The sequence below is a fragment of the Heptranchias perlo genome, chromosome 11, assembly GCF_035084215.1.
Source record: "Heptranchias perlo isolate sHepPer1 chromosome 11, sHepPer1.hap1, whole genome shotgun sequence".
In the NCBI taxonomy this organism is placed as follows: Eukaryota; Metazoa; Chordata; class Chondrichthyes; order Hexanchiformes; family Hexanchidae; genus Heptranchias; species Heptranchias perlo.
In genome coordinates this window covers 19524938-19539274 of record NC_090335.1, presented here as the reverse complement: position 1 = coordinate 19539274, position 14337 = coordinate 19524938, and the positions used below count along the sequence as shown (strand labels likewise).

The 14337-nt window shown below is 41.1% G+C and overlaps 1 protein-coding gene across 5 annotated transcripts in view; it reads left to right on the top strand.

Annotated features, from left to right (window-relative positions):
- sh3kbp1 (SH3-domain kinase binding protein 1) overlaps window positions 1-14337 on the top strand; it is a 253846-nt gene that overhangs the window by 101873 nt on the left and 137636 nt on the right. For all 5 annotated transcript variants that reach the window (XM_067992652.1, XM_067992653.1, XM_067992651.1 and 2 more), the window contains one exon: window positions 9369-9475. In XM_067992652.1, the coding sequence (XP_067848753.1) occupies window positions 9369-9475 (107 nt within the window). The remainder of the gene's footprint in view (window positions 1-9368; window positions 9476-14337) is intronic.

Sequence of the window (14337 nt, the reverse complement as noted above, 5' to 3'; positions counted from 1 at the left end):
TCTAGTAACATAACCACTACATACCATACTCCTAAAGCTGAAAGAAAAAAGGCAGAAATCTAAAAATGCACTGAAGTACAGTATAAAGAACAAATCCTCAGTAACCTCAAATGTGAGGTTTTTCTACAATAAAGCAAAATACAAGAAGTTGATATGAAATCCAGGAAACTCCAAAATAACAGATGGAATTAGGAAAGAACAATAGGATAGGGTAAAATAGCCAAGAATAAAGATACACAATGAAACTATTCTACCCTCCAGAAAGGAAACTGTACAGAATACAGACTCGTGTCACACAGCTTCTCTATGCTTGCAAAACCTCTGTACTAAGGGGAGCTCATCCCTAATTGATAATATAAAGGACAATCGTTGCTTTTCAGTACAGTTATTATACTAGAAGTTATTTTCTGAATTTAAAAAACCTGGATGTTGATCTCACCACCTATCCGTAAATGTGATATGAGATTGGCTGATTCTTTGATTTTGTACTAATGGAAAGGGGGGGGGGGACGGGAGGAGGAGAAGAGATGGTTAATGCTATGTGTGCACTTTAAAAAAAACAACTGGTTGGGGATGGAGAAAGAGAAATAAGCAAATAAACACTGTTTATAAATTAACTTACAAGACTTGCAGTATGTGCCTTGCTAATCCTTTCTCAGTACAAAAGTTTATCCCTCTGGGGTGCATTACTGTGAATAATTATATAGATGTAGGAAAGATTGGTCAAGGTGCTGGCAGTTATTTCCCATAACATGGAGCACAATGGTAAATTGATTGCTGTTCATATAAACTTCAGTATGTGTGATTTAGGGGGGAAAATATTCACAAGAACAGCTGCTGTCCTCAATACACTTAGTTCATGTAGTTTTACGCTAACACAGTAACTATATGTTATCAGAAATGTTTGAAAACACTGCTTCCCCAAGTTATTTGTTGAGAATATATGTAGCACATTGTGTGTCATTTTTTTGTAAGTACAGCAGTATTTTTTAAAATTGGAGTGGAAGGAAAAATGTCTCCAAGACCTTTTTTCAAATATGCCTCTTATTGGATCTGCATTTATAACTAGATACAGTTAGACTGTGCACTCTTCTCACCTGGGAAGATTTTCCTTTGGATTGGGGAAACAATGGTAGAGACCGGGAGACGGGGTAGAGAATTTATTTGACAAGGTAACTTCATTTTGTTACATACCTAAGCAACGTGGTTGAAAGACAACAGTTGTCCTCCATTTGTTAGACAGACTGTCTGTTCTTGTGTTGATTTGTTGTCTTCAGTGTTTCAGTAATGTGACACTGATGAAAATTACTTTTTCACACATTTAAGAATGTGAAATAATTAGATTGTTTCCCAAAGTTGTCAGCCTTGGCTCAGTGTAACGCTCTTGCCTCAGAGTCAGAAGGTTTGGGATCACGTCCCATTTCAGAGACTTGAGCACATAATTTAGGTTGACATTTCACTGTAGTACTGAGGGAGTGCTGCAACGTTAGAGGCGTTATCTTTCAGATGAACGTTTCGGAGGTCCGTCCTCTTGGGTAGACATAAAAAATACCACTATTCGAAGAAGAGCATGGGAGTTCTTCCCAGTGTCCAGGCCAATATTTATCCCTCAACCAATACCATTCAAAAAACGAATTACAGTATCTGGTCATTTACCTCATTGCTGTTTGTGGGACCTTGCTAAGCACATACTGGTTGCTGCATGACTATGCTTCTAAAAGTACTTCATTGGCTGTAAAGTGTTTTGGGACATCCAGAGGTCACGAAAGGCGCTATATAAATGTCAACTTTTAAATTTTTCTTTCTTCCTGTCAAATGTTGAATCTATTACCCACCTTGTTGCAGATTGTCTCTGGTAGCAGGACTATCAACAGAGGCAACCCTGCAGTGAAAATGACCCCACACTTTTGCCATTGGAGGCAGTGAAACCCCATGAGTTGGTTTTTCTGTGTCCTTGCAACCAAAAATGCGGGAGATAAAAAGATCTGATGACGCTTGGTTGGTGCGCCGTCCTGGCCACACGTAAGTGGACATCTGTACAGACTAGAAAAGCAGTTTAGTCATTGCTGACCTATGCGATCTGCCTCCTAAAATCAGGGAATGTCCTGACCAGTGGTGGATGTGACTGAACTAATTGCATGTGCACAGTTGCTTTAAAATCATGTTTGATTTTTGAGCTACTGCAATACAAAGGGACAGATTTGACACAAGGAAACCAGTATAGTTAGTAATAGAGTCAGGGCATTACTAGCATGTTCTACATCAGCTGTTTCGATAACTTGAGTGATTTAATTAGGTGCATACCAGCTCCGTTGTGTGAACATTGACGCAGGCTTGCAGTCTAGCTCTAAAACAGTACGGCTTCTTTGGTTTATTTGAGTTTAACAACAACCACTTGCATTTATAAAGTGTCTTTCATATATTTAAAGAAAAGGTCCAAAGGGGCTTCATAGAAATGTAATCAGACAAAAATTGATACTAAGCCGAAGAGCTTGGTCAAAGAGGTAAGTTTTAAGGAGGGTCTCAAAGGAATCTATAGTAATGGCTGTAGTATGGTGTGATCTTGGGTGACAAACTGCCAATTATTTTACATTGTAATTTTATCCTGTATTGAAGTGATATTACCAAGTTTTAACTTTGACATTTGCATTTATTGGTGGGGAGGCGAGGAGGAAGACCAGACCCATACTTCAAAGATTCCTGTAAAACAAAACTATAAAGTTAAGAGTAATTCACACCAATGCATCTGCATACTAAACCTCCAGTATTAAATACAACTTGAAATATTTTTGGTATTTCCTATCTGACTTTTTAAAAATTCTGAGATCTGTTCTTCTCAGTTGCCACGCCTACCTTCAGCCTGAATGGGTCAACTGGAGTTACCGATCTAATGGACGGCCTCTCATATCTGACTAAATATCACGTGCTGCTGGGGAGCAGGGGTGAGGTTTCAGATAAACATGACTGTGCAGCCTCACCTGAAGAATGTTAATAAAGATGTTACTCTGCTGAAGCACACTAGGATTTAGCAGATTACAATAGCAACTCCACCGCGATCAATGCATACAAGTTGTAGAATGTCCAAGCGTGCAGTACCAAGAATCCATGGGCTATTGGTGGCAATCTCAGATTCTCGAACAGTCAGGACTCGCTCAGCCTTGAGGTTCTGAAGTGAACTCTGATGCCCACCAACAGTAAGATGATTGAAGTGTTGAAATTTATCCGGTATCCTGAGGGGCAGGAGAACACTGACTGTTGGTGATAACTAGTCATGGTAACTGCACTGGTCACAATTATTCACTGCACCAGTAAGGCTTCAGCCATTCTGCCCCTTTGAGGATACAAAGGGAAATTTGAGCCTAGACTGAAAACCGGAGTCCATCTCACCACTAGTGGTGAGACCCATTGTCACCATTCCTGTAAAGGACATGTTGGTGAGCAACGATTCATGGTTTAACGTCACATCCGAAAGATGGCACCTCGCAACAGTGCAGGACTCCCTCTTTACTGCACTGAAATGTCAGCCTGAATTATGTGCGTAAGTCTCTGGAGTGGGACTTGAACCCACAACATTCTGACTCTGGCTAGAGTGCTATCCAATGAGCATGGCTGACAGATGGTCATAAATTGCAGAAAAATATTCAAATATATCATAGTCGTCTTCACCAGTGTAAACAGTTTGACCATGGAAACTGCCTACGGAGACCTGGCACTAAATATAATCAATGAACTGATGGTGCTAAAATTGGTGTCATGTGGGTGGTTTCTGTGTAATTACCTCCATAGGAAATTTAAAATGAAATTGGAAGAGGAATAATACAGCCAAATTATTTCACAAAATAAAAGGTAACAGTTTGAGATTTAGTGGCATAACTAATTTAAAAAGTGGAATGGAATTATATACACAGAATTCAAATACTGGTATTTGATGAAAAGACTAAAGCACATTTATATCTCCATGCATAAAATAAACCACATTACAAATATCTGTTGTAGGCACAATTGCAGTTTGTTTGCACATGTTTTCTAATGAAGAAACCTGAAACGATTATGACTGAGAGTAAAATATTGGAGAAGCTGAAATGAACCCACCTGACAGTTCAGCTGGTAAATACACCATCTTGTTTGCTGTTGAGCTGTACAGATGAGGACGGTCCTGAGTTCAGTACCTGGTCATTGCCGAGTTAATCTCAGCCAGTGTGGCGGTTGAGGTGCTACAACTGGTCCTAGCATCCTGCACTAGGGAGAGGAAAAAAATCAACCAGACTTCTCACTCTAGTTTGTTTTTACTACTTGCATGTGGGTATCAGGATTGGACTCTGCTGTAATGACTCCCTTTCATTTGGTAAGTATCTCTGGGCTGCTAATGCTTGTGGAACCATATACCCAGGATAAGTTGATGCTCCAGGAGTGAAATTAAAAATATAACCCAAGGTGGTGGTGGGGGGGAGGGAGTCTAACTTAGCATTAAAGTCTTGTGTACCAAAGCGGAACTGGTGGTGTAATAGTAACATTGCAATATTGAGTAATTGCACTTTTCAAAGAACTAGAACTAGAAAATGCAGATTGAGAAATAATGAAAACCTGACCTCCATAACCAAACTAAAAGCATATCTTTTTGGGGTTTGAATATTTAAACGTCTGACGCACCATGATTTATGATAAATCAAGTTGGAGTCAGTTGCATAACTGAACTATTTTACGCACTGTAATCGAAGACTTTGTGTATTCTGTTAATATTGCATGTTCAGATTGACTTTTTGTTTTATTGTCCGGGTCGGATAGTTAAAATATCTTGTTATATCTGTTTGGGCTCTGTGAATGTTGCATTTTTTTGTGTGCGTATGCACATCAAACTTTTCTTTGTACAAACATAGGAATTAAGAGCAAGAGTAGGCCATTCGGCCCCTCAAGCCTGCTCTGCCATTTGATAAGTTCATGGCTGATCTGATTGTGACCTCAACCCTACTTTTCCATCTACCTACTATAACCTTTGATTCCCTTGTTAATCAGGAATCTATCTAACTCATCCTTAAAAATATTCAATGACCCTGCCTCCACCGCTCTCTGGGGAAGGGAATTCCACAGACCCTCGATCCTCAGAAAAAATTTCTCGTAATCTCCGTCTTAAGTGGGAGACCCCTTATTTTTAAACTGTGGCCCTTGTGATAAACTTGTGATTTTTTATTCTTATTGAATTGAGGGATGTTAGTCCTGGAGAGTAGAACATTTTCCATTTTGGTCACTGTGTCAGCATCAAACATTACCAGGCATGCTTAGATGCAGGCTGAAGTTGTACTATTGCTCAATCGCAGCCGCAGAATATCCCTTATGCACCACTGGAGCATTTTCATTCTCCTGTGGACATTGAGTGAGATTGCCAGTTTGAGCAGTTTTGATACACATGGAGCAGAAGGAGAGTGAGCACGAATGACATGAAGAGGCACATAGAGGAGCTGTTTACAAAAATTGATATTTTTTGAATTACAATTTGCTATTGCATTAGAAGAAATCATCAAAGTAACCTCTTTATATTTGTGTGTTTTGTTTAAATCTGACACTCTAATCAAAAAATATTACATTTCCTAATTTTCTTTTTCAGTTTACACAAATCAATTCATGGATGTCTGCAATGGAGAAAATTTCTCCAATAGTTTTAGGAGACAATTTTTTTTTAAAAACTTGTTTATCAGTCAAAGCTTCGATGTAACTCAGTGTAACCTGGCACTTGTGTCATGAATAACCTGCCACTTGTCAGCTCTGGTGTGTTGGGCCTCTGCCTGAAATACTTTAAGTAGATATTTTATTATGTTTTGAGTGGATTATAGCAGCAACAGCCCTCTTACAAAACTGTTCACCAGTAAAACAATCAGATTGATTTTAGATGATCCAGACTACACTATTGCACGTGTTATTTTTCATTCCTCGATTTTTTTTTTCATTGCCTCAGCAAGGTACATCTGGATCGGACAGCATTTGAACATACGGGTCATGATCTTTCTAGATGAGCAGTATTGCTGCATGGCAATATTAGCAAGTTTAAATTTATTTTGCTGCTTATCCTCAACAAGAGTACTCCTTTTTGTATAATCTTTTGGCATTTTGGACATCCTCAACAACTCTATTCAGGGACTTAGGACTTCAGAGTTGTAACCAGTGTGTCTCATTCTGGTGGCAGTGGGCACATGATTAACCTAGAAAAGGAAAAATGAGGATTTCACAGTTTTACTGGAGGTTAAGTGGTCTTTGACATCTTCCTGGGACAGGGATTGAAACAGTCCCTCTCCCAGGAATTGAAACAGTCCCTCTCCCAGGAATATCTTCTCTGAAGACATCCTAGGCCATGCCCATGCAAATAAAATCACCCTCACCACAATGGGTGTGAATACTCCTCGGCCCCTGCGATGAGATGATGAATTGCTAATGGACCTGGAATGAGACAATAGACAGTTGTTTCAGCTTGAAATAGACTGTGAATTGTGAGATCCTCAAACTGACTTTAAATCACATTCATTGATGCCTGTGGCCTTTTTAAATCTGTGCAAATTTACATTGTTGTAAAACATAGCCAGAAACAGAGATCTGTCCCAAAATCCTTTCTGTGAAGAAAAATAAAGATCAAAAATCCGCAACTATGATAGAAGTTCCAGAACAGCGAACCAAATCTGCCCATTTGTACCTGTGTTCAGTCTTCACTATATTACCAAACAGTCAGCATATTTCTTCGTTCTTTCCCTTGCAGTGGCTGTGGAATCTGAACACATGTCCCCATCACTCAACTAACAAGGATTCTAAAATCTCTTAGTCACTTAACTTTATTTTTTTTTCAAAAAATATACTTTATTCATAAAATTTGCAGCAATACATACAATACAGTTGTCATATCACATTCCAAACGTACACAATACAGATTATACAATTTGCAGGTTACATCAATTACAGTTCATTGCACTCTAGGGTGCCTCATTGCATTACAGTCAATACAGATTATTGATTACAGGTACATGACATCAATTTGAATTTTACAATCTGCCCAAGGGGTTTTTCCCTGATTGTATCCCCTCGGTATACAATGGCGGGAAGGCTCTAAACGGTTGCCTTTCCCCACAGAGCCTTTGCAGCGGCCGCACCCGTCCTCAGTACGTCCCTGAGCACGTAGTCCTGGACCTTGGAATGTGCCAGTCTGCAGCACTCGGTTGAGGACAGCTCCTTGCACTGGAAGACCAGCAAGTTTCAGGCAGACCAAAGTGCGTCTTTCACCGAGTTGATGGTCTTCCAGCAGCAGTTGATGTCCGTCTCAGTGTGCGTCCCCGGGAACAGCCCATAGAGTGCAGAGTCCTGTGTTACGGAACTGCTCGGGACGAACCTGGACAGATACCACTGCATCTCTCTCCAGAACTTCTTTGCAAAGGCACATTCCAGAAGGAGATGGGTGACGGTCTTGTCTCCACCGCAGCCTCCTCGGGGACAGCGCGCGGTGGCGCTGAGAGTCCGGGAATGCATGAAGGATCTGACTGGAAGGGCCCTTCTCGCTACCAGCCAAGCTACGTCTTGGTGCTTGTTTGAAAGCTCTGGCGATGAGGCGTTCTGCCAAATGACATTGACAGTCTGCTCGGGGAACCAACCGACAGGATCTATCATTCCTTTTGCCACAGGGTCTCGAGGACGTTACGTGCGGACCAATTACCGATTGCCTTGTGGTCAAAGGTGTTTCTTTTCATAAACTTTTCGACGAAGGCTAGGTGGGGCGGAACGGTCCAACTGGATGGAGTGTTCCATGGCAGCGTGGCCAGACCCATCCTTCGCAACACCGGGGACAGGTAGAACCTCAGCACGTAGTGACACTTTGTGTTTGTGTACCGAGGGTCCACACAAAGCTTGATGCAGCCGCACACGAAAGTGGCAATCAGGATGAGGGCCACGTTGGGCAAGCCTTTCCCCTCCCCCTTCTCTGGCGATTTGTACATCGTGTCCCTGCGGACACGGTCCATTTTTAATCTCCAGATAAAGTTGCTAGCTCCATTAACGGCCTCACTGCTGAATGTGTGGAATGAAGTTGTACATTAGGGTTGTCTGTCAACCCTGCAGGATTGTCCTGGGGTCTCCAGAAATTGAAGATTAATCTCCCAGACACTGCTACCAGCAACCCGGGAGAAAAATCATTGGGGCGTTAAAAGTCTTTTTTTCATTTTCTTTAAACACTTATTTGTTAAATATAAAAATATTAAAATTGAAGGGTGGGGAGGAGGCTGTTTGGCAGTCAAGAATCATCCAATTAGGTAACCTTAAGAGCCTGTTCATTAACCAGTTGCTGTGGGAAGGTGGTGTGCTGCGAGGATGGCCAATGGTGGGAGCATGGGGGCCGTAGAGCATGTGATGAAACCTCCAGTTCAACCAGAATTGACAACCCTACTATACATACATGTGCAAAGGGACATTCTGTTGCCGTTTGCATTTGTTGTGCTGTTCAAAGGCACAGGAGCATGCAAACTGATAAAATTGGGCCAAATGTGAATCTCTCAAAGTTTATTTCAGTTTGGTGCTGATCCCTATTGATGGTGTAGAGAAGATGGTGTTTTTTTGTATTGTGAGGACTATCATCTATGCTGTGATATAAATGCAGGTATGGATTGTTTTTCATTGATTTAAGGAAATGCTTGTAGTTTGATTGTCTGAATTCTATCCTGATGCAGATGGCACTATGAAAATAGTGGGTGATTATGGGGATGCCAATTTTGTAGTGATAATTTTGACTGAAGAATTTCAACCTTGTTCTACATGTGTTTTTGTGTAAAGGGGAGACTTCTGTGGGAACGAGTCTTTCAACCCAGGCACCTAAATAGATTTACTGATTTTTTAATGGTGCAGTTTGTTTTCTAATATTTGGTATTTTTGGAAGCTCTTTTAACTTTCTTTCGTTTGCATGTTTCAATCAGCAGATGCTTACAGATTAATTGCACTTGGCAAGGTTGGTATTCTGGCACTATGTTCAATGATTCCAATCTGCACAAACTTGATAGGGTGACTGTAGTGTCTAATTCGTTACATCTGGGATAATACTAGAGCCTCCCATATAAATATACTCTAAAATAGCAATAAGTAGAAATATTTCTAAAGGAAAATTAAATGAAACCATTACAGTATTTGCTTTTTTCAGAACATTAATGAGCATCTCCTTAAACTTATGTATTCCTGACTTTCTGTGACACTATTTCTTTGCATTTGGAATCAAATTGATCCATTACCTGCAAACCTTTACATACTGTGTACACACCAACTTTGTCAGAACTGCATGCTTGTTTTACCTATATAAAAGCCAGCTTCAGTCTTGTACAGAATTACTTACAATGTAATTCTTCTTTTCCCAGCTGAAAAAATTAGATCAAGAAGATGTCAAGTGGCGTTTAGTTATGCTCCTCAGAACGAAGATGAGCTGGAGCTGAAAATCGGTGATGTCATTGAAGTACTGGGTGAAGTAAGTATGAAGATATTGGTACATGAATAGTGATGTAATATGGCTTGAATTACAAATATTTCAGAAGAATAATTATATAATTATTCACTTTGGACCTAAGAAACAGAGTATTTTCTAAATGGTAAGAAGCTAGGCACTGTGGAGCAGCAGAGAGATTTAGGGGTCCAAGCACAGAAATCACTAAAAGCTAGTGGACAGGTACTAAAATAATTATAAAGTCTAATGGATTGTTAGCCTTTCTCTCAAGGGGGCAGTAATACAAAGGGATGGAAGTTATGCTACAGTTGTATAAAGCTCTGGTTAGACAGCATCTGGAGTACTGCGTTCACTTCTGGGCACTGCACCTTAGGAAGGATATATTGGCCTTGGAGAGGGTGCAGTGCAGATTTATTAGAATGATACCAGGGTGAAAAGCGTGAAATTGAGGGAAGGTTGTGTAGACTAGGCTTGTATTCCCTTGAGTGTAGAAGATTAAGGGGTGATCTAATTGAGATGATTCAAGGATTTGATCGGGTAGATAGAGAGAAATTATTTCCTCTGGTGGGGGAGAGCAGAACAAGGAGGCCTATCCTTAAAATTAGAGCTAGGCCATTCAAGGGTGATGTCAGGAAGTACCTCCTGACACAAAAGGTAGTGGAAATCTGGAACTTGCTCCCTCAAAAGGCTGAGGTTAGGTCAATTGAAATTTTCAAAACTGAGTTGGTTAGATTTTTGTTAGGTAAGGATAAGATATGGAACCAAAGTATGTAAATGGAGTTGAGATACAGATCAGCCATGATCTAATTGAACGACAGAACAGGCTCAAGGGACTAAATGGTCTACTCGTGTTCCTAATTGTAGTGACTGCTGCCCAATAGGCATAATTTTGAGGAAAGATCACTTATTAGAATCATAGAATGATGCAGCACAGGAGGAGGCCATTCGGCTCTTTGAAAGAGCCAGACTGAGAAAAGTACGGACTTGGTTAGGAAGTTGGCTGAGCGAAAGGCGACAGAGAGTAGGGATAATGGGTAAGTATTCACATTGGCAGGATGTGACTAGTGGAGTCCCGCAGGGATCTGTCTTGGGGCCTCAATTATTCACAATATTTATTAACGACTTAGATGAAGGCATAGAAAGTCTCATATCTAAGTTTGCCGATGACACAAAGATTGGTGGCATTGTAAGCAGTGTAGATGAAAACATAAAATTACAAAGCGATATTGATAGATTAGGCGAATGGGCAAAACTGTGGCAGATGGAATTCAATCTAGACAAATGTGAGGTCATCCACTTTGGATCAAGAAAGGATAGAACAGGGTACTTTCTAAATGGTAAAAAGTTTAAAAACAGTAGCTGTCCAAGGGGACTTAGGGGTTCAGGTACATAGATCATTGAAGTGTCATGAACAGGTGCAGAAAATAATCAATAAGGCTAATGGAATGCTGGCCTTTATATCTAGAGGACTGGAGTACAAGGGGGCAGATGTTATGCTGCAGCTGTACAAAACCCTGGTTAGACTGCACCTGGAGTACTGTGAGCACCGCACCTTCGGAAGGACATATTGGCCTTGGAGGGAGTGCAGCATAGGTTTACTAGAATGATACCTGGACTTCAAGGATAAACGAGGAGCGATTACACAAATTGGGGTTGTATTCTCTGGAGTTTCGAAGGTTAAGGGGTGATCTGATCGAAGTTTATAAGATATTAAGGGGAACGGATAGGGTGGATGGAGAGAAACTATTTCCACTGGTTGGGGATTCTAGGAGTAGGGGGCACAGTCTAAAAATTAGAGCCAGACCTTTCAGGAGTGAGATTAGAAAACATTTCTACACACAAAGGGTGGTAGAAGTTTGGAACTCTTCCGCAAACGGCAGTCGATACTAGCTCAATTGCTAAATTTAAATGTGAGATAGATAGCTTTTTGGCAACCAAAGGTATTAAGGGATATGGGCCAAAGGCAGGTATATGGAGCTAGATCACAGATCAGCCATGATCTTATCAAATAGCAGAGCAGGCACGAGGGGCTGAATGGCCTACTCCTGTTCCTATGTTCCTAAGTCCCTCATCCCTTGTACCATTCTAGTAACTCTCCTCTGCACCCTCTCTAAGGCCTTAACATCCTTCCTAAAATGTGGTGCCCAAAATTGGCCACAATTCTTCAGCTGGGGCCTAACCAGTGATTTATAAAAGTTCAGCATAGCTTCTTTGATTTTGTACTCTATATGCCTCTATTTTTAAAGCCAAGGATCCCATATGCCTTTTTAACAGCCTTCTCAACTTGTCCTGTCACCTTCAAAGACTTGTGTACGTACACCCCCATATCTCTGTTCCTCCACCCCCTTGAAAATTGTACCATTTAATTTGTATTGCCTCTCCTCATTCTTCCGACCAAAATGCATCACTTCACACTTCTCTGCGTTAAATTTAACGCAATGTGTCTACCCATTTCACCACTCTGTCTATGCCCTTCTGAAGTCTGTAACTATCTTAGTTACTGCTTACTACATTTTTGAGTTTCGTGTCATCTGCAGACTTTGAAATTATGCCCTATCTATACGCCCTTGATATATATTAATTAAATCGGACTTGGGAGTACAGAGCACAATTTCAAAATTTGCAGATGACACAAAACTTGGAAGGGTAGTGAGCATGAGGAAGATAGTGATAGACTTCAAGAGGATATAGACACGCTGGTGGCATGGGCGGACGCGTCGCAGTTGAATGCGGAAAAATGTGAGGTGATGCATTTTGGTAGGATAAATGAGGAGAGGCATTATAAACTAGAGAGCTCAATTCTAAAAGGGGTAGAGGAACAGAGGGTTCTGGGGGTATATGTGCACAAATCATTGAAGGTGGCAGGGCAGGTTGAGAAAGCGGTTGAAAAAGCATATGGAGTCCTGGGCTTTATAAATAGAGGCAGCGAGTACAAAAGCAAAGAAGTCATGAACCTTTTATAAAACACGGGTTTGATCACAACTGGAGTATTGTGCCGAGTTCTGGGCACTGCACTTTAGGAAGGATGTGAAGACCTTTAGAGCGGGTGCAGAGGAGATTTACTCGAATTAATTCCAGGGATGAGGGACTTTAAGTTATATGGATAGACTGGAGAAGCTGGGATTGTTCTCCTTGGAAAGAAGGTCGAGAGGAGATTTCATAGAGGTATTCAAACTCATAAAGGGTCTAGTCAGAGTAGATAGAGAGAAACTGTTCACATTGGCGGAAGGGTCAAGAACCAGAGGGCATAGATTTAAGGTGATTGGCAAAAGAACCAAAGCTAACATGAGGAAAACCTTTTTTACGCAGCGAGTGGTTAGGAGCTGGAATTCACTGCCTGAGGGAGTGGTGGAGGCAGATTCAATCATGGCCTTCAAAAGGGAACTGGATAAGTACTTGAAAAGAAAAAATGTGCAGGGCTGCAGGCATAGAGTGGGGGAGTGGGACTAGCTGGATTACTTGTGCATAGAGCTGGTGCGGACTCAATGGGCTGAATGGCCTCCTTCTGTGCTGTAACTTTTCTATGATTCTATTCTATGATTCTATATACCCAAGTCCAGATCATTAATATGTATGAAAAAGAACAGTGGTCCCAACACCGACCCCTGGGGGACACCACTGCACACTTCCCTCCAGTCTGAAAAACAACCGTTCACCACTACTCTTTACTTTCTGTCCCTTAGCTAATTTCGTATCCACGCAGCCGTTGCCCCTTCATTCCCATGGACTTCAATTTTGCTAACAAGTCTGTTACGTGGTATTTTATCAAATGGCTTTTGCAAGTCCATATGCACAACATCAACCACACTACCCTTGTCAACCCCCTCCGTTACTTCAATAAAGAACTCAATCAAGTTAGTCAAACACGATTTTCCTTTAACAAATCTGTACTGGCTTTCATTTATTAACCCATATTTTTCCAAATGCCAATTAATTTTGTGTCTAAATGTTTCCTCACCACCGACATTGGGCTGAGTGGCCTGTAGTTGCCAGGTTTATCCCTCTCCCCTTTTTTGAACAGGGGTGTAACATTTGCAATCCTCCAGTCCTCTGGCACCATTCTGATATCTAAGGAGGATTGGAAGATTGTGGGCAGAGCCTCCACAATTTCCACCTGTACTTTCCTCGGCAACCTAGGATGCATCGCATTTGGACTGGGTAACTTTTCTACTTTTGAGTGCTGTCAACCTTTTAAGTACCTTCTTTATTTTTATCCTATTAAATTTCTTTACTACCTCCTTCTTTACTGTGACATTGACAGTATCATCTTCTTTAATGAAGACAGATGCAAGGTACTCATTTAGTGCCTCAGCCATGTTAGCTAAAGTTGAAGCTCATGGATTTGAGGGCGAATTATTGACCCGGTTAGGAAATTGGCTGAGCGCCAGGAGACAGAGTAGGGATTATGGGCAGGTAGGCAAATTGGCAGGATGTGACTTGTCGTGTCCCACAGGAATCTGTGTTGGGGCTTCAACTATTCACTTTTTATTAACGACTTAGATGACGGAATAGAGAGCCACATATCTCAGTTTGCCAATGACACAAAGATAGGCAGCATTGTAAGCAGTGTAGATGGAAGCAAAAAATTACAGAGAGATATTAATAGATTAAGTGAATGGGCAGAAGTGGAAATGGATTTCAATGTAGGCAAGTGTGAGGTCATCCACTTTGGATCTGAAAAGAATGGATCAGAGTACTTTCTAAATGGTGAAAAGCTTGAAACAATGGAGGCCCAAATAGACTTAGGGGTCCATAGACATAGATCATTTAAATTAGGAACGCAGACTTGAACGTTTTATGGCGGGCAACTGGTTTAGCCATTCATTGCCAGCTCTGGCTGGACCACAAAGCACTATTGCGTTCTGCTGTCCTCTGCCAAAACTGCT